The sequence below is a fragment of the Aegilops tauschii genome, chromosome 5, assembly GCF_002575655.3.
Source record: "Aegilops tauschii subsp. strangulata cultivar AL8/78 chromosome 5, Aet v6.0, whole genome shotgun sequence".
Lineage (NCBI taxonomy): Eukaryota > Viridiplantae > Streptophyta > Magnoliopsida > Poales > Poaceae > Aegilops > Aegilops tauschii.
In genome coordinates, this window is record NC_053039.3 from 489,014,078 (window position 1) to 489,037,306 (window position 23,229).

General features: G+C 44.8%; 4 protein-coding genes across 7 annotated transcripts; 3 read left to right on the forward strand and 1 right to left on the reverse strand.

Moving 5' to 3' along the window:
* The first annotated feature begins 428 nt into the window (after nucleotides 1-428).
* Nucleotides 429-5,584, forward strand: LOC109765967 (uncharacterized). Of its 3 annotated transcripts, XR_006664588.2 has the most exons (6): nucleotides 499-872; nucleotides 1,135-1,983; nucleotides 2,068-2,153; nucleotides 2,647-2,781; nucleotides 4,369-4,542; nucleotides 5,257-5,584. XR_006664588.2 is itself a non-coding variant. In XM_045229203.2 (5 exons), exons 1-5 carry the CDS (start codon nucleotides 597-599, stop codon nucleotides 3,566-3,568), a joined length of 1,524 nt encoding a protein of 507 aa, XP_045085138.1. In that variant the 5' UTR covers nucleotides 429-596; the 3' UTR covers nucleotides 3,569-3,719. The 3 variants fall into 3 exon arrangements, 2 of the variants coding, with proteins under 2 accessions (XP_045085138.1, XP_040246855.1); XM_045229203.2 differs by lacking the exons at nucleotides 4,369-4,542; nucleotides 5,257-5,584 and adding an exon at nucleotides 3,391-3,719 and having other exon boundaries at nucleotides 429-872; XM_040390921.3 differs by lacking the exon at nucleotides 5,257-5,584 and having other exon boundaries at nucleotides 4,369-4,812.
* A 3,691-nt stretch (nucleotides 5,585-9,275) lies between these two features.
* Nucleotides 9,276-9,795, forward strand: LOC109765971 (ethylene-responsive transcription factor ERF071-like). Its single transcript, XM_020324740.1, has 2 exons — nucleotides 9,276-9,497; nucleotides 9,625-9,795. The coding sequence occupies exons 1-2, from the start codon at nucleotides 9,276-9,278 to the stop codon at nucleotides 9,793-9,795; spliced, it is 393 nt and encodes a 130-aa protein (XP_020180329.1).
* A 1,599-nt stretch (nucleotides 9,796-11,394) lies between these two features.
* On the forward strand, nucleotides 11,395-15,817 carry LOC109765968 (probable prolyl 4-hydroxylase 9). Of its 2 annotated transcripts, XM_020324737.4 has the most exons (8): nucleotides 11,395-11,682; nucleotides 11,780-11,902; nucleotides 12,694-12,851; nucleotides 13,972-14,074; nucleotides 14,558-14,653; nucleotides 15,012-15,077; nucleotides 15,148-15,267; nucleotides 15,412-15,817. In XM_020324737.4, the coding sequence occupies exons 1-8, from the start codon at nucleotides 11,563-11,565 to the stop codon at nucleotides 15,490-15,492; spliced, it is 867 nt and encodes a 288-aa protein (XP_020180326.1). In that variant the 5' UTR covers nucleotides 11,395-11,562; the 3' UTR covers nucleotides 15,493-15,817. The 2 variants fall into 2 exon arrangements, with proteins under 2 accessions (XP_020180326.1, XP_040246857.1); XM_040390923.3 differs by lacking the exon at nucleotides 14,558-14,653 and having other exon boundaries at nucleotides 11,402-11,682.
* Nucleotides 15,818-16,161: 344 nt separating this feature from the next.
* Nucleotides 16,162-22,815, reverse strand: LOC109765969 (casein kinase II subunit alpha-2). The gene is made up of 10 exons (XM_020324738.4): nucleotides 22,415-22,815; nucleotides 20,979-21,108; nucleotides 19,895-20,089; nucleotides 19,215-19,372; nucleotides 18,330-18,420; nucleotides 18,161-18,226; nucleotides 17,163-17,245; nucleotides 17,003-17,066; nucleotides 16,851-16,919; nucleotides 16,162-16,634 (listed from the first exon to the last, which is right to left on the reverse strand). Exons 1-10 carry the CDS (start codon nucleotides 22,642-22,644, stop codon nucleotides 16,575-16,577), a joined length of 1,146 nt encoding a protein of 381 aa, XP_020180327.1. The 5' UTR covers nucleotides 22,645-22,815; the 3' UTR covers nucleotides 16,162-16,574.
* Nucleotides 22,816-23,229: the final 414 nt, after the last annotated feature.

The window sequence follows — 23,229 nt, forward strand, 5'->3', positions numbered from 1 at the left end:
GAATGGGAAAATGGGAGGGTTGTGTCCCTGACGGGCGGGCCAGGAAAGGACATGGTGTGTATGTCCGTCGGCGCAAACACATACCAAATTTGGGCTGAAAATGGACCGAAACGACTAGGGACGGACCGGTAACGCGTTGGAGCTGGCCTTACAACTAAACCTGATCATTCTCCGGGCCGGGTCAGGTTCGGGCTGGGCTTGGCAAAGCCCGATGAAAAAATCCCAAGCCCGAGCCCTGCCCGGGCCGGCCCGAAGCACATGAACAGTGTCGTTTTTAATTAAATTAATTATATTTGGGATCTTATATTAATTTATTATACCTATATTTCAAATAAAAATAATATATATAGTCATTTCGGGCTTTCAGGCCGGGCTTCGGGCGAGAAACTGGAGCCCAAGGCCGGGGTTGTCCATGAACAGGTTTACTTACAACTGAGTGTGTGTTCTCCCCTCAAAAAATAAAAAACGGAGTGTGTTCTAAAAAAACGTTACAACTGAGTGAATCCCATCACGTCTGCTAGGCGGCCAGCGGCCATCGGTGTCACTCCGCCACTCCGGCCCCATTCGACAGAGACATCACCGGCAGCAGGTTAATAATGGCGCTTCGCGCGGCGGAGCTCCGGCGACTCCTCCTCCTCCGCGGCGGGGCGGTCCTCCCGCTCCCGCTCGCGTCGCGCTGCCGGCCGGCGAGCACGGCCGCCCGTGACGACGAGGGAGCAGGGGGCAACGCCTACGACGTGCTCGGGGTGGGAGAGACGAGCTCCTCCGCGGAGATCAAGGCCTCCTTCCACCGCCTCGCCAAGGAGACCCACCCCGACGTCGCTGCCGCCGCCGGTTCCCGACGGTTCCTTCAGATCCTCGCGGCCTACGAGGTATCTGTTCAGTTCGATTGCTCTAGTATGAATATATGATGTGGTACTAGTCAATATCAGACCGTGTGGATTCTAATTTTGCCACCGGTTGTGGATACGCCCAAGTGAATTGTTCATTTGGGAGTTGGAAATTGCGTCAGTGCTAATTTGGTACTATTTGCATAGCATAGGTCACTTCACTACAACGCCGAGAAGCAATCAATTAGAAGCCCAGAATGTAGTATTTTGCATATTACTCATGAGCCTTTCTGCGATGCTGCAGATCCTATCCGATTCCCAGCGAAGGGCGCACTATGATAGCTTCCTGCGCTCGCAGAGGCTAGTTATACAGAAGCATCCCAGGCCATCGCAATATGTATATCCATATCCATATAGTTCAGGCATTGTGATGCCTAGAGAAAGTAATGTTGTCGAGTGGCTTAAATGGTACAGGCTTACTGTTGATGACATTGTTACAAAAAAGAGAATCGCGACGGGTTCAGGTTATTTCGATAGACTTGAGAGTGAACTGTACTCTGCAGTCCATGCTGCATACTATGGCCCCGAGGTTGAGTCCATGGATCTCCTTCCTGATTGCTTTGAAGCCGAGGAGAGGTCTGTGTATGAGACATCTGAGCTATTGCACCTTGTATCTGGCCGTGATCTGCTTGGTATTGTCAGTCTAGTCGATAGCGTCCGAGAGCGGTCTGATGCTTGTCGTGAGAAGCTGACACATTCTGGTTCTGCAACCTGCGGCGTTAGTCCAAATGTTGCAGTAAACGGGGAGAAATGTTCAATACCTAGGCATGCAGATATTCACAAGCAAGAGAATGAGGATAGTGACAGTATCCCATCAGATGCCTACAAGGACATTGAATTGCAGATATGTGGGAGAGTAGTGGCCACTGCAAATAGGAGGCTCAAGTGCAATTGCATTGACAATTCAGACATGGAAGATCACATACATGTATTTCTTGTTCCAAATGAGGTGGTTGCACCTGATGTGATGCAAGAGCATCTCCTCCTTGGAACAATCACTGGGTTAGACACCAGTGGAGAGGAAGGATCTTGCTGTGTCTATGATGGCCATGGAATAAAGACCCATGTAATTGTTAAGCACAGGACACTGATGGTATGCATACCTTTCCCACATTCTATTAGATCAAGTATATGTATGGTTCAGTGTGGAATATTGCTGCAAATGTGTATGTTGTAGGTTAAACACATGCACTGGTATCAATTTGGAGATGAAGTTTCACCCTGCGAGTGTCGATGTAGCAGGGCTCGGTTGCCACCCAGCAGGTATGTGTTCCTTTCTATGTTGGGTTGTACTCAGGCAGTCATGCTGCATATTTATGGAACCATGAGATTTGTTCCATGCATCAACTGTCTTGGTGAAAAGACTGGATAGATAATCTTACATAGGTGTTCAGTTCACAGTTACTATTGTTGGAATGATATGCATGTTCACTACTGTACTCCACCTTAAGGCAATTCTTTCTCTCATCCCATTTGTTTAGTGGTGAAAATATTCTTAGTGAAAGAATTGCCGCAAAATTAGCAAACTCAGAATGCTCTCTGAAAGTGAATAGGAGCATAGCAGCAGCATCCAAGTGAAACACGTCTTGTCAGTTAAGGGTCTTCTTGCGCAAAGAAGATAAAGAATCAGTAGTGTGTTAAAGAATTGTACTACTACTACTCAACAAGTGTACTTTTTTTTAATTAATTTTCACAAGTAAATTGTTCAACAAAATGTATTCAGTGCATATTCACCTATGAAGTTCTTTGTTTACAGGTTTTGGCTTTTTGAGCCACGGTGTTATATGCATGACACTGGCGGTTGGTACATCGAGACATTTGGGAGAGACAAGAAAGGGAGGACAACTCCATCGCCGAGACATTGGCATGGTGTCAATGAACATTCTGAAAAGTAAGCTTCATAAGGTCTCTTATTGCCTAGGTTTGATTGTTTGGTTGATCTTCCTTTTTTCTAGTTACATACTTACATCTGCGTAAAAAGACGAAACATAATAATCTCACCCATGTTGGTAATTTCCTAGCTCTGCAGTTTTATAGTCAAGCTTACTGTCCAATATTTTATTGTCTAGCCAGCCTCTTGTATAATACTCCCTCCGTTCCTAAATATAAGTCTTTGTAGAGATTCCATTATGGACTACATACGGAGCAAGATGAAGGAATCTACACTCTAAAAGCATCTATATACATCCGTATGTGGTCATAGTGAAATCTCTACAAAGACTTATATTTAGGAACGGAGGGAGTATGGTACATGTCTTTCCAGATTTAGTTCGCACAAAACCTCATAGGATGCATTCACATGAAAATATGTTGAAACTCTTGCTTCCAGAACTTCTCTTTTATGGAAGCTTGAGTTGCAAGGGCTGCAGATCATGACTTATGTTACTTTATGTAAAGTAGATGCTTATTAATTATTTTATGTTAAAATTTGCATGTGTCACTTTGTTGATTCTATCTATTCATTTGTTGCGTCATTATGCACTTAAAACCGAAATGGCAGGAGATTGCATCCAGCACTGTATCTGGTGGCTCTGGCATACAGATCTTTAGATCTTGAGGATGCTCAAAGAAGAAAATGGAGCTTTAGGAGTTTCCTAGAGCTGCAGTTGTCTCATATTCGTCAGTTAAGCAAAAAAATCTTTAGTGGTAAAAATGGAGTTGATATGGGAGTACCATGAGAAACGAGCAGCAGTTTCAGGAATTCAATGTTCTTGTTTGACAATATCTTTGTGATCACTAAAACTTTCTCAAGCTGTTCACTATTCTGCATGGATGACGTAAACCATGCTGATGTCTGATGTCTGGAATTACAAACCGATTTCCATGAAATAGATGATCTTACGATGGTAAGCTAGCTATACCCTTGACATTCTTGCATCATGTTCTTTGTTCCTTGCTTGAACTAGCGAATAATGTATTCTTTAGAAGAGTACCCGACACTATACAACTAAGAACCCTGAATCGAAAATGATATGTTCAAAGGTGAAAGAACTATAGTCTAAATTTATGTAAGCATCTCCACCTGCCATTTTCATAGTGCGCAAGTTAATCTGATCTCCAGGGACACTTCCCTGAACCTTGGTGTGAAATTTGGTCACTTTGCCCTTTAATCTTAAACTGGGAAAATCAATTATATGTTGCTGGAAATGTTTGTGTTTATGGATATGTTTCCACGAAACATATAATTGCTGACATGTCACTACAATTGTTCAAAACACATTTTATGTGTTAATTCCACAGTGGCATAAAATTTTCTTTGAATTTGGCTGTTGCATATCTATGCATTTTAGTTGCATGTCTAACAGAGTTAACAGTGGCATGCGGGAATTGGCCATTTGTATGCTGATTTTGCAGTGGCATGTAGTTTTTTCATAGTATTGGTGTCAACATTGTGCACATGTTACATACTTGTATTACTGCACATGCGTATGTATGTTCATAAGCATGTCAATCCGAACTTATGTGGAATATCCTACAGCCATGCTCTTTCATCATATTCTGGCGTGGCGCCTGGCGAAGAAAGTGAGGTGCCAGTTTAATGGCATATTAATTTTACCACTAGAGCAGTAGACAACAGGTGGTGGCACTTGCTGGCTGTGCTATATTCGGCAAGACAAGGCAAAGCTGGCTGAGCTATTATTAACATCCTAAGGTAGTATGCCACTTCGAAAGTCATTGCATTCTCCGCTGCTATAAAAGTTTGGTTTTTAGCATTTCTGGAGTGCCTAGGGTTAGGTTTATCTATTTCCCTTCCCGCAAAAAAAAGGTTTATCTGTTTCCCAAAGTATAATGAGTTTTTTTTTCGACAAAGGGTGGATTCAAAGTATAATGAGTACATAAAGTAATATGTCTGATGGCAAGTGCTGTTCCCAGGGAAAGTCTTGTGAATTCCATCAGGAGTGAACTGACAGTTGTAAGTTTATGAAGTGTGATCAGGCGCTTTTTTGGGGGTAGAAAAGGCACCCAAAGGGCAGCTTATATCTGATAATTATCAAGTAAAACAATAGACATTACTCCCTCTGCTCCATAATTCTTGTCTGGTTTTAGTTCAAAGTACAATGGAAAGACAACATGGCAGGAAACGACCAATAATGAATAAAATTACATCACAAATCATAATGGATAAAAGTACATAAAAAATCATAATGGTCGTCCTCTTCCTTCAATTATACTCCACAGTTGGAGTTTGAAAAATGCAATGAACGGGCAGCAAGTGTGATTAGGTCCTTGGTTTGTGCTTTGTATTCAACACCCTACATCACCTAAGTGGACTCTGGCTTTAGTGCTCCAAGTTGTGGTTTCAGCCTCTTGGGGGACAAGTGTACAAACCGTTCAATCTGAAATATACTGACTTGAGAGCTGTCAGGTATCATGGACGAAGATGGAACTGCGAAGCCCTTACAAGCATTTGAACGGCTGAAATCTCCCACGGGCTTTTAACTGTCTGCAGATCTTACACTTTTTCTAATACAGTAAATGGTTAATATATGTTGGCCAGCTCTGATATGGACTTGTTCCATATGAAATGTATTCCATCTGTTCAAAATGAATTGAAATTCCAACTTTGTCCTAAGTCAAACCTATCTGTATTTGACCAAGCATATAGGAAAAGTATGCTAATGTCTACGACATCAAATAGATATAGTACAAAAGTATATTTTATAATCAATTTAATGGAACTAACTTGATATTGTGAATGTTGATGTACTTTTTTGTAAACTTAGTCCAACTTGCAGAGGAATGACTTGAAGACAAAGATAGAACTTCCATTAATTTAGAATAGCTAGTACTCCCTCCGTTCCAAAATAAGTGTCTCAACTTTAGTACAAAGTTGTATACTAAAGTTAAAACATTTATTTTGGGACGGAGAGAGTACAATTTAGGAGGAGGAGTCTGTAAACAGATTATGGCCTATGGGTGGGTTTTTGGCTTTCTACCGTAGAAACTTTGGCCACCGGATATCAAAATCCAGGTTCGACTTCGACAATTTTAAAACTTCACAACTTAACTCTTTTGCACTCCACATTGTCGATCCGCATGAATAGATCACTCAAATAGGCTATAATGTGGAGTGTGGGCTATAATGTGTATTACAAATACCGATCCCATAACAAACTAAATGAAAGCCTATTTAGATACTATACTTAAGAATTTATTGTGCTCTAGAAGACAATGGTAAGAGACGATGCACTGAGAGAGTGACCTCTAAAAGACAACTGTTATGTTTCAATTATAGACTTGCATTTATGTAAGATCGTAGGTTCCTGTGTATATGTTCTAGTTTTTCCTACGATTTTTCTAAAACACTAAAGATGTTGATTTCTCCTGGTGCATCAAATACTTTCCCAATGCTGATTTCTTTTTCGGAAAGGAGGATTACCCCTAGTCTCTGCATCGAACGATGCACACAATCATCTTTATTGCATTATTCAACAAGGTTTTACAAAAATAAATACATAGATCAACCCAAAGACACCTTACTAGCGAAAATTGTCGCCCTACCTACAAGATTGATGATGTGCTCTGACCTTGCGGCACGCACACCAAAAAATCTGGTGGCCTCACCAGACCCGCTCGCATGCTAGCTGAGAGCACCAATCGGTCTAGCAAAACCTCAGCGTGCAGCACATGCGCACGACGTAGAATCCGCCGGCGCCTTCCATCTCCAGGAACAATCAATGCAGTATACTTGCCAGACCTTCCTGCCATCGACGCCAACACGACGCCGGACAGTGCCAGCCTCCTGTGCGCATGCCCATCAAACGGTATCCAGTGTCGAGACCCAGCTGCACCTTACCGCCAAGACTTGTTGTCATCAATACTATGGATGCACGCCGTCCCACCTTGGTCACTGCACGAGAAGCATATGGAGACCTGCGCCCAACCACCAAATCAAACATTTGTCCCTCCAGCCGATGTTACCACCATAAAGATGATACCCCCATGGGGATGGCAACGCAGGAACCTTGCCATCATCTGATCTGGAAAAAGCCCGAATCTTGGGTTTCCCCTAGGGCATACAGGGAACGCGAATCGCCCCACAACGCCCCCAACAAGGTACAACACCTGTTGGCGTCGCCGGTGACGGTTCTGTCCGAGGCCAAACAAGCCTTCGCTAGCAAATTCGCGCTCATCCCCAGCTGGACCACCAAATCGACCTCCTCTGTCATCCAACACGCCCATGGGTGACGTATGCTGCAGGGTAACCGCACGATCGGAGCGCACCACGGCCTGGAACCGCCGCCCCGCCTGGGTGAGTCATCGACGATGGAGGGGGCCCTCACCACCGTGTTGCCGATGACGGATGACGCACACGTCCAGAACACCCGCACAGATCTCCACCGCAACCGCATCCCGGAGCCGCTGCGGAGGAAGGCCTCGTCGCCACCATCATCCCCTACATGGGCTCTGGCAATGGCGAGGAGAGGGGAGACGGCGGCTCAAAACTCTAGAGTGAGGGGGAGGCGATCGGGGGGGGGGGGGAGGGGAGGGTCGAGGAGAGGGGCGATGGTGGCTCTTCTGGTTTTGGATAGGGGGCTCTTTCCCGATGCTGATACACCCCAAGGTGGTTGTGTGTGTTTGTATTTTTTTAGAGACACCCAAAGGAAATCTTATATCTGATATTTATCATGAAAAACAAAAGTCAGTATAATGAAAAGGACAACTGGACACCGACCGATGAGTACAAATTAGAAAATAAAATTATATTGCAAAACATACCAGCCTTCTTCTTCATACGTCATGCACTAGAGATTTAAATCGCACTAAACCAATAAAAAAATACCTGCAAACGCCCTCACTATACCAAGCTTTAAAGATCACAACAACCACTCACCCTTGAGGCGAGATCTAAAAGTCACTGAAGAAGCATCTATTGGCGCATCACCCCACCTGAAAACAGGTTTGCAATCCATCACCACTCGTCCAAAGGGTTGGAGAATCTAGATCATGCGCAGAACAACACCGAAGAAGATGTGAAAGTCGTCATACCAATGGCCAACCAATCACTCTCCTGGAAGGACACACCAACTGCTAAGATCTAAAGAGAGCCACAAATCTAGGAACACGAACTCTCACATGCCCTTTTATCGGCACCTGATACTTGAGACCTTATTCCAATACGACATCGCCGCCACCACCTCGATGATGTCGTTGGGGAAACAATGTCTAAGGAGAAAAAATGAATGGACGAACGGGTCCCCACTCCTCTTGCTGTCGACGAGACCACCAGATGGAGACAAAGGAGGAGGGCTAATGCGGCGGCGTTTGGGAGAAACTTGGCGGTGGCGGCTAGGGTTGAAATAGCATCGTCGGTGGGCGTATGGAGGTGTGTCTCTAGCGGATCTGTCTTTGGTGGATTTGTTCGGATCTGTTCTTCGTTCGTCTACGTTCGTGTGTTTTCAGGTGGATCCTTTCAATCTACGCTACTCTTCATCGGAGACCGTTGTTGTTCTAGTGCGCTGGTCCTATGAGGGCATAGCACGACGACTTCTCGACGGTCTACTACAACAAGTTTTGCCCAGCTCCGGCAAGGGAGGGGCAATGGCGGCGGCGCGCCTTCGCCTAGCTTCAGTGCTTATAGTCGTCGCTAGGTGGTCTACGAATCTGGATGTATTTATTATTTCTGGTGTTCATTGTACTGTTATGATTGAAGATGAATAGGAATAGGTCAGAAGTATTTAAAAAAGGCTCCTGCAGTTGGTTCTGATTGTTTGTGTTAACAATTTTCTGATATTATTTTTTTGGTAAAGGGTAAGAGCATCTCCAATAAAAAATATAAATGCAAAAATAACTAACTTTTGCATCTCCGGGGCCCGAAAACTCACCTTCAACAGATGATGTAGATGCAAAAAATTACATCACCCGGCCCAAGTGATGTAAAACACAACACCTGGAGATGCAACTTTGCATCTCCACCTCCCTGGTGATGTAAAACGGCTGGTCACTCGCCAACGCCCAACTGCCTTTCATTTCTTTCCTCCCACCACGCGTCGTCTTCCTCACTCCGCCCATCGCACTGCCGCCGTCGCCCACCCGCCCACCGCACCACGCCGTTGTCGCCCCGTGCTAGATCCGGCCACCAACCACCCCCGCCGCTGGTTCAACTACTCCTCCGTCGCCGCCCGCCGTCGCCCGCCTCGAATTAGGCCTGATTCGCCACTGCCGCCGTCGCCCGCTTCGCCACCGCCAAAGCCCCGCCCCGCGCTGACCCCATCGCCGTCCGTCGCCGCACTCCTCGAATCCGGCCCGATTTGCCACCGTCGCCTCCTGATTCGCCACCACCAAGCCCCTGTCCTGCCACCATCGCCGCCGCCCGCCACCAAACCGGCTGAATCGCGTCGCACCGCCGCCGCCCGATACGAAGGGCGCACAACCACCGCTACCATGCCGCTAAAGAAGGACCCGAAGAGCAAGACGAGTCTCATCAGTGTGCGGGCGAGGCCGTCTGGCAACTTCAACGTCGAACTCTACGACGAGTGTCGCCGCTTCTGGCTCGTCACGTACCCCACCGTCGACGAGGCCGCGCATGCATACGAAGTGGCAGCGTGGCGTGCCGGGAGGCCAAGGATGGAGCTCAACTTCCCGGAGATTGAGACCTGGGCAGCTGTGGAGTTCCTCATGCCGGACGGATTTAGGTGGAGGAGATGATGATGATGATGATGATGAAGTTCGTGTTGCTCCCGGCGATAGCGATGAGGCGGTGATGGTGAGGTTTGTGTGGGAGCATCTCTAGGCTGAGCGCGAGTTCTACTGGAAGCACGAGGCCGAGCAGAAGAAGAAGGGGGTGAAGAATGAGGACGTGGCCGACCCCTCGACGGCGGTCCCCGTCGAGTCTGAGTTGGGGGACTGGGGTGACTCGGAGGAGGGCGAGGGGTGCGACGACCCGGACAAGGATGAGTTCTAGGAGCAGTTCAAGAGCTCCAATGAGGAGTAGTTTCATCTTCGATGTAGTTCAAGTAGTTGTTTCGGTTAGTAGTAGTCCTTGGAGTAGTTGTAATTTGATGGGTGTAGTAGTTTGAATTGGTAGTGGTAGTCATTTAATTATGTTTTAATTCGAACCATGTTTAATTATGTTTCAAATGAAGTACTAGTTGAACTTGCTATGTTTGAATTATGTTTCAATTGAAGTAGTAGTTGAATTTGCTAGTTTTTACATCATAAATATACATCATCTATTGGAGTTGAAGTTTTTACATCACAAATATACATTATTTGTTGAACTTGACTAGTATTTTTAAGATGTAAGAGCATCTATAGCCGGGCACCCCCAAACCCTCCTCAAATGCCCGGGCAGGCTGCCCGGTCACGATTTTTCGACCCAGACAGCCCCTCAAACGGGCCTCAAACGCCCGGGCTCACTGACACCCCTCATATCCAGTCCAAATATGGAGCAGATATGGGGGCGCCCGGGCACGCCCTCCACGTCGGGCCTGGCCCACCCGACCCACATATATTCCTCCCCATCTACTCGCTAGACCAAACCCTAGCCACTTCACTCCACTCAACTCCACTCCCCTCCGCCACCCAAGCTCGTCCCTGTCGCCGTTTGTCTGTCTCCGGCATGGTGGACACTGGATCTGAGTCCTTCATCTCCAGATCTGTCGACCACGAGCTCATCCCACGCGGCCCCGAAGAGGAGATGGTCGTTCGGATTGCGCTCCGCCACGCCCGGAAGGATGCCCGTGCATGGCAGCAGTCGGACACCTTCCGTCGGGAATCCATTGCGTTCGCCCAAATGGCGCATGGATCCAGCGGACGGCTGCCTCGCCGGAGGCGGTGCGGTCTATCTGGCGTCCGAGCGTGGTGGCGGACGCGCAACCCCTCCATCGGCGCGCCGAGCATCGGGGCGCACCATGGGCCTTCCGACGAGAACATGGCACGACGAGCACACACCGTGCCAGGCAACGGGCGCGGGAGACGGCGGAAGCCCTCGCGGTGGTGGACGTCGGCGAGGCGGGGTCGCATTCTCCGGCGCCCTGTATGGTGCCGCCGCAACCGCATCGTGGTGGACGTCGCTGGCTCATCCCAGGACGGATCCATCATCGATTTGACGTCCACCGGCACCGTTCGGGTTACGGGCTCCGGCGAGGAAGAGTAGGGGATAGGAGACGGCGGCGCCTTGAGTCTCGTGAGTCGGCTCGTGTCCCATGCCATACTCTACCTTGCCGATGACCGGACCAACCCTCTGGGGAGCGCAGCCGTCCGCCGGACATGGCCACGGCAGAATCGGGCGAGTTCCGGTTTAGGTTACGTTGCATCTAATAATATGGATTTGAGGGTTCTAATTTAAGATGTCAGGTTTAGAATTAAATATTTGAAGTGTGACAGATCAGTGTCCGCGAACACGTCCGTGGGCGTTTGATGGTCCGGAATTCCCCATGACGGCTGCTCTAAATTAATGATGTAAATTTAATTACTGCCACACTTGACTGACTCGCATGCACGCGTCTGAGATCAGCGCACGGCGACCCGTGTAACAAACCAATCGCACGCTCGCTCGCTCGCTCCTCGTCAATTTCAGTAGCCATTCCACGACCGCCCAGAGAAGACCCGCCTCCTCCCCGAGCTCCCTCTCCGTCCTCGTCGTCTCCTTCTCCCGCTTCCCCCCACCCAACCAACACGTTGACACGCAGACACGCTTCGCCAGGCGTCGGAGCGGCATCGGCGAGCCATGAAGGGCGGCGGGGGAGGCGGCGGGCTGATGCGGACGCGGCTGCGGCTCCCCGTGGTGCTCCTCTCCTGCTCCCTCTTCTTCCTCGCCGGCTTCCTCGGCTCCCTCCTCTTCACCCAGGTAACTAACGCGGCCCGGCCCGGCCCGCAGATTCGTTTCGTCGCGCGCACGCGCGGGCCTCTGATCTGGGGTGGCTCTGGCGGTTGTTCCGTGGCAGGATCCGCAGGGGCAGGAGGACGTGGAGCGGCCGCTGCGGAGGGAGCGGCTCATGGAGGCGGTCTGGCCGGAGATGGCGTACGGGGAGTCCGGCGAGCCCGCGCCCTCCTTGATCCCTTACCAGGTCACGCCTCGTCCCGATTCCCTTCGTCGCATTGCCATTTTGTTCTTCGGGGATTCAGCTTAGGCTTTGCGGTGTCGGTGACCACTGATTAGCATTGGGGACGATGGAAGATGGCGTTCCTGAAATTTTTGGTGAGGATGCGCGCTGCACTTGGTGGCGACGTAGTACAATCTACAATCTGCTACGGTCGTCTGTTCTGACGGTCACTTGCAGACTGCAGTTGAGTAATTTGTCGGTGCAAAGTACCTCCGATTTAGAATCTACTGTCTGTACAACGGATTCAGTGTGAATAGTTTGATACGTACTAGCATTCTTGTGGGCAACTCAACTGGCGGTTGTTAGTCTAGCTCCCATGCAATTATCATGGTCTTGGGTGTACGTTACATGCCTAACTGAATATCGTTGCGCATGTGGAATATCACAATCTTTGCGCCTGATGACACTACCAGCAAATGCAAGACATGTGGATTCTGTGAGCACTACATAGCATCTGTAACCCCCCGCATTTCCGCCTGTTGCGCGAGTCTTCAGGACTCTTATGTCGTGCTGTGTGGATTTTAATCTCATGTTCAGCTCCTAACTTCGGTACCTACTATACTAGCCCTTAAGAACGGCAACACTAAATTCTTTTGAAAAGTTGCACTGAGCCTTCTTGTTGCGATTGGTATATTTCCTTTTTCCTGTACCACAATTTCACCTACATAAATCAATGCTGCCTTTACCCCTTCTTAGTTTCTTCGGGAATCTGCTCAATGTTGCTTTAGTAATGTAACTCTCATCCTCTTGAACAGATTTTGAGCTGGCAACCTCGTGCATTATATTTTCCACAATTTGCAACAGCAGAACAGTGTGAGAATGTGGTAAAAACTGCGAAGGCATGGCTTAGGCCATCAACATTGGCCTTAAGGAAAGGAGAAAGCGAGGAGACTACAAAAGGAATAAGGACAAGGTAACTCTTACTTACACTTCTTACAGTCCCAGAGCATTCACCATAAAGGTTAGCTAATTGGACCGGTGAGTTAGACTGTTAGAGACCAGCAGGTAACTATTACTATTTTAAATCGCATGGTTTAATATAAGTGTAAGATATAAATTTTAAGCAAACAAAATTGGTCCGGTTCTGGTATCTAGTACTCCCTCCGTCCCAAAATATAAGAACGTTTTTGACACTAGCATAGTGTCAAAAACATTCTTATATTTTGGGAACGTTTTTGACACTAGCATAGTGTCAAAAACATTCTTATATTTTGGGACGGGAGGGAGTAATTGTTTACTTCTCTTAATACTGAGGCTGTCTCTCAACTACTAACGTCAACCCTTGACCTGTTGTGCAAATACTCACCTCCTAGTCTCTATATGATTTAGATATTTCGAAACGTTTTATTAGGGATTGTGAGGTGCCAAATACACAGCGATATCAGATCTGTGCTTTGTTTTCAATGGGCTTGATAAGATGGGATATTTTTCTTATATATTTTTGTACCAAATCTCCAATCTTATTTGTTACTGTAAGTTCATGATTACCCTTAGCAGATAACTTTGATATTTGAGGTTGAACATATGGGGAGAGTAGGCACCAGAACTCGACATTGGGAGACCCTGGTTGCAAAGAAAAGAGGGAAAACAGGCATTACAAGATCTGGGAGCTAGGTTTACCTGGGTCCATGTGAGGTTTTGCAGGGCACATAGAAAATCTGACAAAGCTGGTGATGTGTCGGTTTGATATTGGCCACCTAGGCGTCAAAAAATGGGGAAGGGGACAAAACGATGTGTGGTGTAAAACCCACGCGGTTTACTAGAGTGAGTGTTGACATATAGGAGTGCTGAGCGTATACTTCATTTTGACATTCTTATTAGGGGTCTTCCATCACGGTTTTGGTCCTATTTCAACCCGTGAAATAGCTACCATTTTACAAAAGCTCAAACTCTTGTACAGAAGTACTACTCTTGTTTGGGATTTACTATCCTGATCTATAGTAATTTATGCCTCTTGTTGTTACAAAAACTAAATGCTTACAACCTTATCTAATTCTGCAATGAGCTAATGGTTGTATCATATTGCCAAACAGCTCAGGCACATTCCTTAGCGCCGAAGAAGATCCAACTGGAGCCCTTGCAGAAATTGAAACGAAGATTGCAAAGGCTACCATGATGCCGAGAAGTCATGGAGAGGTACTATTCTGTAAGTAGTGATTGCATACCACATTCTAGTTCATTTATTGTCAGCCTTTCCTATTGGACCAGATTATTGCACCTTGGTCTAAAAAATTAAACATAGTTTTGCACTTTTAATGACTTCTGAACATGATGCTGGCGTATGGCTAGTTTCTGTGTAAAGAATGAAATCATTGTCTTCATCATATGAAATGATAATGTAAAGATAAATTTACTCTCTGCGTGGTTGGATTAGCGGGAAGCTTGCACGGTGTTGTGGCTTTAAAGTTTTCTACATTTACCTGGTTGTTCCCCTTTTCTTGAACTTTTTTCTCGCATTGATCTATTGATTATTTCTTGTGTTAAATTGCCGGCTTTCATCCTCATTGAACATCCAGGTTTGTATAGTGCCATGTAGCCTTGGGATAAGTTTATTTGATTTAAGAAAACACTGTTACAGTATCTCAATGATTATCTGGTTACGTTTGTCATATGTTGCAGCCCTTTAATGTCCTTCGGTATGAGATTGGACAGAAGTATGCTTCACACTATGATGCATTTGACCCGGCTCAATATGGTCCACAGAAAAGCCAAAGGGTATCTTCTAGTTTCACTTGCACTCTGCCTAAATTGGAGCTCTATGTTGAATTCTTTTTACAACTTGAGATAAAAAAAATTCACCAAGCTTACAGCTGTATATTACACATGTATATTTTTTTCATACAACCCTACATCTGACATAACAAGTTTTATCTCAGTAGTCTGTCCTCTGCGTTCCTTTCTGTTTGTCTCCTTGGTTTTGGTTTTCCAAAACTGCGACTCACTCTGCATCAGTCCTTTTAAGAAATATTTTGGTCCGTGGTCTATTTGATTGAACAGTGAACAAAAGGGACTTCAGTTACTTGATTCAATTGATGAATGTAGTTTAAGAAACCATTGAACTGCATTTCCACAGGTGGCATCTTTCTTGCTCTATCTCACGGATGTCGAGGAAGGTGGAGAAACCATGTTCCCGTATGAGGTGGGCATTTAGGAAATTTTGCTACGCGTTGTTTCAGTAGAACTGTAATGAAGTCTTTGTTGATTTACAGAATGGGGACAATATGAACATAGGCTACGACTATGAACAGTGCATCGGCTTAAAGGTAAAACCGAGGAAGGGCGATGGCCTCTTGTTTTACTCCCTTATGGTAAATGGTACCATTGATCCGGTACGTTCTTGGCACTCAAGTTCGCCTGGCTTTTCCTATCACAAATTTTCATTCAAAGTACATGCTGTTCTGATATCGGTGCCATATGGGCCCACAGCCAAATATGTCTGGATTTCTAACTCTATTGTGGATGTGCTGCTGCAGACTTCACTTCATGGAAGCTGCCCAGTGATCAAAGGAGAGAAATGGGTCGCCACGAAATGGATTAGAGACAAGACGGTGTAAATGAGGCTAACAAACAGAGGCTCCACGTCCTAAATAGATCCACACATACATAGTAATCATTTTTTTTTCTACACGATCATGTACCTGTACATTACATTTATTCAATTTCCATCGGCCTTCATGAACCAGTGAGGTAGGGGGGGGAACAACTTGCAGTTTCCATCTGCTAATTTGACAGACGTGTTAGTCTAATCTTGGTGGCTGGGCCATGTATCTCTTCTTTTCTACTTCCTCGGTTCCAAAGTATACCTGAACTTATAGCTTTGTGCTAAGTCAAACATGTCTGTTTGACTAACTATATTACAAAAATATGTTTTATGGTGAATCTAAAGAAATCAATATTATGTTGCAGATAATGGTCCTAATTTGAACTAAAACCAACGACACTTATTTTGGATCAGAAGGAGCATGTTTTTCTACAAATTTGATTATCTCTCAAACTTGTAAGATGTTTGATTTAGTAAGAACAGAGGTGGTACCATCGCAGATTTAATCCCTATGGCAGTACAGCAAAGATATGAACTGTGCTGTTCCGTGATGCCTCATTATCACTCTGCACATAAGGGTCGCATGGTCAGACACCCGGACGGGTTCTGTGAACAGTCCAACAATTTTTCTAAGTGCATACGGGTTTCTCGTTATGTCATGTGCAGGCACAACTCAGAGAAATTTTGTAAGATATTCCAAATAAACACTCATCTTTAATGTTACACATTTGTATTTCAAAAACCATACAGATTAATCCCAACAAAAATAACCCATACATTTCACTGATGCAACTCTACTACTGTTGGATCTTAGGACTGCCCAATGTAGACAATTCACTTACCCTGTTACAGAAATGGTGATATGCATGTCGCCACATTCATCAACCACTATCAGTCGAGTATAAACAGTATACTCTTAAGTTTACAAATACAAGGTTACAAGCTCATTCTGGGTTGTCCGCGCACAGCGACTCAGACCGTCATCTCAGTCGTAGGACGGCTAGTTGAACCAAGTTGCCATTGTAACAGTTCCATCATGTGATGATCAGTAACAATCAGCAACTGCGCTCCACTTTACACGGTTCACACTGAATGTCATTGTGGCCGTGCCCTGCTGTTCTCCGCTGCTCTCACTTGAAGGAAGTACGGATGCGCCTACAAGAGTAAATGATTGTTACTGATCAGTGGTCAGTTATTGAACCTTCGATGTGTGAAAATATTTTATTGGAACTCAAAACAGATAGGCAACACTCAACATATGGTCAAAAGCATGCAACATGTGCGGCTGAGCAACTTCATTAAGACAGGTCCAGGAAACAAAACTATAGTATCGTCTTGAACTGTAACAAAGTTTACCGGTTTTTGACTTACCATAGCTTCACGGGCAGTGAGCCTATCTTGGTGATCATAGCGAAGAAGCTTATCGAGAAAATCTATGGCCTACAAATACACATGAAATCATGCAGTCAAGCGGAGAACTCATGATCAAACATATACTGGTTATACAAGTGCCATTAACTAACCTCGGGAGATACTAGATGCTGGTTGTCAGCATTAATGAACTTTGACCCGGGTTTTCTACTGTGCCTGCACATGACATACATGGAATGATGGAAAGGTCAGAATTCTTAGTCTTCAAACACAAAGGAGGAAGGTATCGACATCCCCAAGCATGCAGCTTACCTTCCAACAAGATGTTCAAGCTGAGGGTCAAGCTCAAGGTGGTACTTCTTTAAGTAAGCATTCAGGCTGTCTGTTCCAAGTACCTGAAAATAATGGTAAGTGGCACGAATAAGACACTACTATGCTGGACAAAGTATCCATGTATTCAGGGTAAGGCCTCCTTTGGTTTATAGGAATTTTGTAGGAACTCTTCCTTTGGAGCCCTTTGGTTTGTAGGAATGAATTCCTATTCCTATGTAGGATAGGAATCAATCCTTCACATTTCAAAGTTAAGAAAACATTAGCCTAGACTCAATGGAAAAATTTCTATGAACACAATGGGCAAGGTACGTGTAACATAGGCAAAGCTCCTTAGGACAAATAATAGCACTGTACGTATGTTATCTGGTTGTTGGGTTTAGTGCCATCTCAACAGCAAATTGTGTCCTGTAAAGGGCAGCCCGGACCCCGGTGCATGTAGCTCCCGCTTGCGCAGGATCCGGGGAAGGGTCTGACCACTTAGGGCCTATTGTACGCAGCCTTTCCCTACATTTCTGTAAGAGACTGTTTCCAGGACTTGAACCCGTGACCTCATGGTCACAAGGCAGCAGCTTTACCACTGCGCCAAGGCTCCCCTTCAAATTGGGTCCTGTACAGAGCATTTTAAATTTGGGAGTGGGCAGTCAGTCATAGCCCTAATTCAACAGAAAGGAGCCACCGTGGAAAGGAAGATGAGGGGTTACTTATTCCTTGATTATTGAGCAAACTGCCTTAACTGTGATAGAGGAGTAGGTCTTTCTTACAATACAATCTGATACAATCAGATTGAGCAATCTTAACCCTAACTGAACTCAAGAACATGGTGCCCACTGCATGCTACAGAAAACAGGTTTTGTAATGGAAAGGTTTTTAGCAAAAAGGCCAAACCATGGGTTGCATCACTAAAAGACATTTAGCAAGAAGTACAAGCCTTCTATTACCAGAGATATGGGAGATGCCAGGATCATACTGGGGCTCACCTTTGCAATTTTCACGAGTTGGTCGTGGTTATCATGGCCATAGAAGAATGGCTCCTTGCGGAAGATCTGCAGCCATGAAAACAAGTAGCAAATGAGTCAGTTACGGACCTAATGTCAATACACCATTAAGTCCAGGATACATATATGGGTATTCATAATCCATACATACCATCCCAGCAAACATGCACCCAAGGCTCCACATGTCCAGAGAATAATCGTAATCTTGCAAATCAACTAGAAGTTCAGGTCCCTTGAAATACCTGGATTAAATGGGGAAAAAAATGCTATGCTCAGATATTAAAAAGCATGCGTAAGGAAATATAAATGAAAATCAGAACATGCGGCATGGACTAATAAGCAATAAAACATGCTAACATGAATAATACTCCCTCCGTCCGGAAATACTTGTCGGAGGAATGGATGTATCTAGACGTATTTTAATTCTAGATACATCCATTTTTATGCATTTCTCCGACAAGTATTTCCAGACGGAGGGAGTATGTTGTAGTGATAAAACAAATTGTTTTGTAGTGATAGAACATGTTTTTTTATGTAATTTGCTCAGATTTCTACATATAATTATAATGATTGAACTACTTCATCGCTTAAATTTTAGAGCATGGATACATCACCGAAAGAAGTACATTAGGCAGCTCAAACAGGAATACAGGGTTCAAATCGAGTAAATTTATCTGCTCATATGTTGCTTCTGGAGCCAATTTCCAACAATAAGTCATATTCTTAAATTGCCATCCTCGCGCAATACAAACGATCAAAAGGGTTCAATCCAAATAAGTTGTGGAGCAAGAAAAATGGTACTCCCTCCAATCCATATTAATTGACGCACACTTACCCTCTGTGCGGAATTATCTGTCGTGGAAATAGATGTACCTAGATGTATTTTAGTTCTAGATACATCCATTTCTACGACAAGTAATTCAGGAAGGAGGGAGTACAACTTCAGTCAATTAATTTGGATTGGAGGGAGTATATTTTTTTATGGGTAGTAAGACATAACATAACCAACCAAGTAGTTTACTGTATCTACACAAACCTTGAAGCAACACGGACATTGTATTCCTTGCCTGGATGGTAAAACTCCGCCAGGCCCCAGTCTATCAAGCGAAGTTTCCGGAGATCATGATCAATCATAACATTATGCGGCTTGACATCTCGATGCATAATGCCTTGTGAATGGCAGTGATCTAATGCCTGGAATGGTATAACCATATAAACAAAAAAGGAAATGTGTCACAAATAAGCAACTACCTGCATGTTTGAAACCATGACTTTGGCATCAAAATATACAGCAGAGACCTAGCACTTATATTGCACACAAAAATGCTCAACAATCACTGATATCTTGAAACCAGCACTTTTAAGAATACTAGAACTTGATAAAACGGTGTTTCACTAAATCCTAGATCATAAAGCACAATAAAATTCAGGGCCAACTATTTTATCAGACGTTAATTCTGAACTTTAGTTGCTAATGCATTTGAGCTTGCTACACAGAGAACCTTTCAAGAAGTTGAGACTTAGAATTAATGATACTGATCTAGAACACCAGGTGTAACTGGAACATAAATAAATAAACTAATATGTAATTTCAACATTTCCAGAAGAACAATATTCCTGATATCTAAAGGCATTCCACAAATATTTCTGCCGATCCAGAGGACAAAGCATTTTGTTGAATATCACAGCAAAATAAGTTAGGATGGTAAACAAAACCTTTAGTAGCTCATATAAGTAGTAGCGAATATCATAATCTGTCAACGTGGGATAGAGCACTTTAAAATCTGTGTTGTTGACATATTCGAAGATCAAGCTGGGAGTTTTCGAATGTTGATCCCTGACAATATCGAGCAGCTTGATGATATTTGGACCTCCACAGAGGTTCTGAAGTATTTTTATCTCCCTTTTAATCTGTATAAACATATGACAAGTAGGTTAAGACCTAAATCACCAAGAAAGGCATTTTTATTTAATGGAAGTGCAAGGCATGACATGGTAAGAATGATGCATGTGTGGGCATTAACTATGGACTTAATCTTCTCTTTTCTGTGAATTTATGAACAAACAGATGATTATTCTAATCATTAAAATAGATCCAGATTTATGATCAAACAAGACTGGCATCAATCATATTTTCCATTTCATGGATCTGATCGTTTTCCTATTGGCTCTTCTCAACAAAACATGTTACTTTGCAGGAGGTAGTGTCCCTTTCCTTTGCAGATGTTGCCCTACGAGATTTAGCCAGGAGAGTGGGTAAAGGGGGTCAGTGCGGGTGTTTGTGAGTTCTCTTATTTTCTTCCCCTTAAAAACAAGTCACTTTGTTACATTGCCTGAACAGATAAATTTTGCAACCAAGATGCCAAGCATCTTATGTGTCTTTTTGAGACATGGCAGGTATGATGACACACTCGCAACTCGCAAGTCTCCATCACAAAGTGACGAAGAAGCAGCTAAGAGCGGTCAAAAGACAATGCTGATACTTGTTGAGGATGCTAAGAGAAAGAATGAGACACTTCTGGCCTCACACTAAAAGAGTTTCTGGACACTACTGACCTGGCACTCAAGCAAATTCTGTAAGTTTTAGAGAAGTTCTAATTTTTTACTACTGTTTACTCAATTTATTTTATGTTCCTATATCCTGTATTTTCTCGGTTGCACGCTCTACTCTTGATGGAAATCTTTTTGGTTCTGTATAATCCATAAAAGGATTCTTACTGGATCCAAAAAAAAATCTACAGTTCAACATGCAAATGAGTAGTTCACATCTCAATATAAGTTACAAAGCTTCATATAGTACCTTCTTTTTCTTTACGGGCTTGAGTATCTTAATGACACATTTCTCGCTATTGTTAACACTGAAGCCTTCAAACACTTCACTATATTTACCTCTTCCAACTTTCCTGACAACTTCATAGTCATCCTGCTCACTGGTTAGAGATGTAGCAATGGTTAGCACGGTATTAGTTCAGTGGAAACATGAAAAGCATAAGAGGCTAGGGTTCCAATTACCTTTCGCCAAAAAGAATTGAACTAACAGAAAAAGGGATAATGAGGATAAATCTTAAGAGTTAATTTATAAAGTACTCCCTCCGTAAACTAATATAAGAGCGTTTAGATCACTACTTTAGTAATCTAAACACTCTTATATTAGTTCACAGAGGGAGTAAATCGTTACTGATTAGAAGTCGCAAGGAGAAGACAGGTATTCTTAGAAAGACGTTCATATCACCATGTTGTAGAAAGCATTCACACTTTTTCCTGACAATCTTATGAAGTTCAGATGGAACAAGGAGAGCCAACGAATCAACTACAATTAATCACGACGTTTTTTCACACTTAAATATACAATTAAAATAACTGACAATAGTCAAAATAAGTTGATGCAGAGAAAGAGAATACAATGAATACACTTGCTGGTATATCCACTGAACAAACACATTCCTCCGAAGGTTCAAATATACAATTGGTATCACATGATGTACATCAAGTATAATGAATTTTATTTTTCCGAGAAACCAGCAGGACCTCTGTCTATTCATTAAGAAAGTATTTTAATGATCTCAATAGGATGGACAATATAAGTACATTATGGTGGTTGCTTGGAGCTACCGCAGGCTTGCAGCACAAATTTCAAGTATACTGGAAGAACCACAACGGTTACTGGAAGAAGTGGATTAGTAAGAACAGCGGCATGTCCAAATGAATTAGGTGGAAAAAATTGCATATTTCCATGGTGAGAGAAAGAACAAATGTAGCACAATTACCGAACATTAAGTAGAATATTTAACAATATATTGGGTGAAACATAATGCTAGACAAGGTCAAAAGCACTATACTGGAAAGAAAACCCCCATCCTTCAATCTATATATATTTCTGAATATGGACATGGGAAATCAAACACCAATCTTTAACTCAAAGCTATTTGCTCAAAGTAACTTCTTAATTTCATAAGCTTTATGCCAAAGCTACCAAGGCAACATTTAACACACGTTTTATCAGAACAGTACTATTTTGCTCATATTCCGCAATTCCGTAATCACAAGCTGCAATTGACGGGGATGAAGAAAAATCCCCGAACCTCGGTAAATTTCACTTAACACGCCTAACTTTGCAGCCACAACGAATAAACCACACCCAGCACTAACCGAAATTTACAAGCATACAAGCCATCAGCAAAGTGAACACAGAAATTAGCTATGGCTGATGATTAGGACGTGACGTCAGCGCCTTACCCCCACTGCACGGTGAGCGCCTCGTAGTCCCAGTACTCCTTGGGGCGCACCACGTTGACGTCGGTGTAGACCCTCGCCTTCGACATACTGGGCCTGGATCCCGCGGCGGCCGGAGCGCAGCGAGGGGACAGGGCGACGAAGGAGGACGCGAGGGCGGCTACGACGGCGGCGGCGGCGGCTAGAGCTACGGAGCTGGCTGGTGGGCGCTTCGTCGGAGGGGCATCGCTCATGCGGCCATCGCCGGCGGCGACGGCGGGCTAGGGTTTCCGGCTGGGGGTGGGTGGAGGGGGGAGGGAGAGATTAGGTGAGGATGAATCTTCTTTAGTTTAGTTTTGGCGTGGAGAAAGAGGTGGAGTGGGACGGAGACTCTGGAATCTGCTCGTGTCGGGTCACTGACAGGTGGATTTATTATTGCCTGGTGCTGAATCATAAGAGCATCTCCTAGTATTGGAGATGTATATGCTTTTGCATCTAAAAACCCAAAAACACCTCTCCAACAGATGGTGTATATGCAAAAAATAATTACATCTCCGCCTCGCGGAGATGTAAAAACTACCTTCCGCGCGACCAGCCGCCGCCCGATTCCCGCCCGTCCGCCTCCCTCCCGCTGCCGCCATGGCCGATGCCGATGACCCCGCCGGTGCCCTGACCCACCTTATCGCGGTTGCCGCCTCCGCGCCAGCTTTCCCCGGTGGAGCCGCCTCCGCCTCCATGTCGCCGCCATGCTGCTGCCCTAGATTTGCCCTGCCGTGGCCGGTCGTCGTCGCGCCGGAGGCTACAAAGAAGAAGGGGGCCGCCAAGCCTCACGGTGGAGG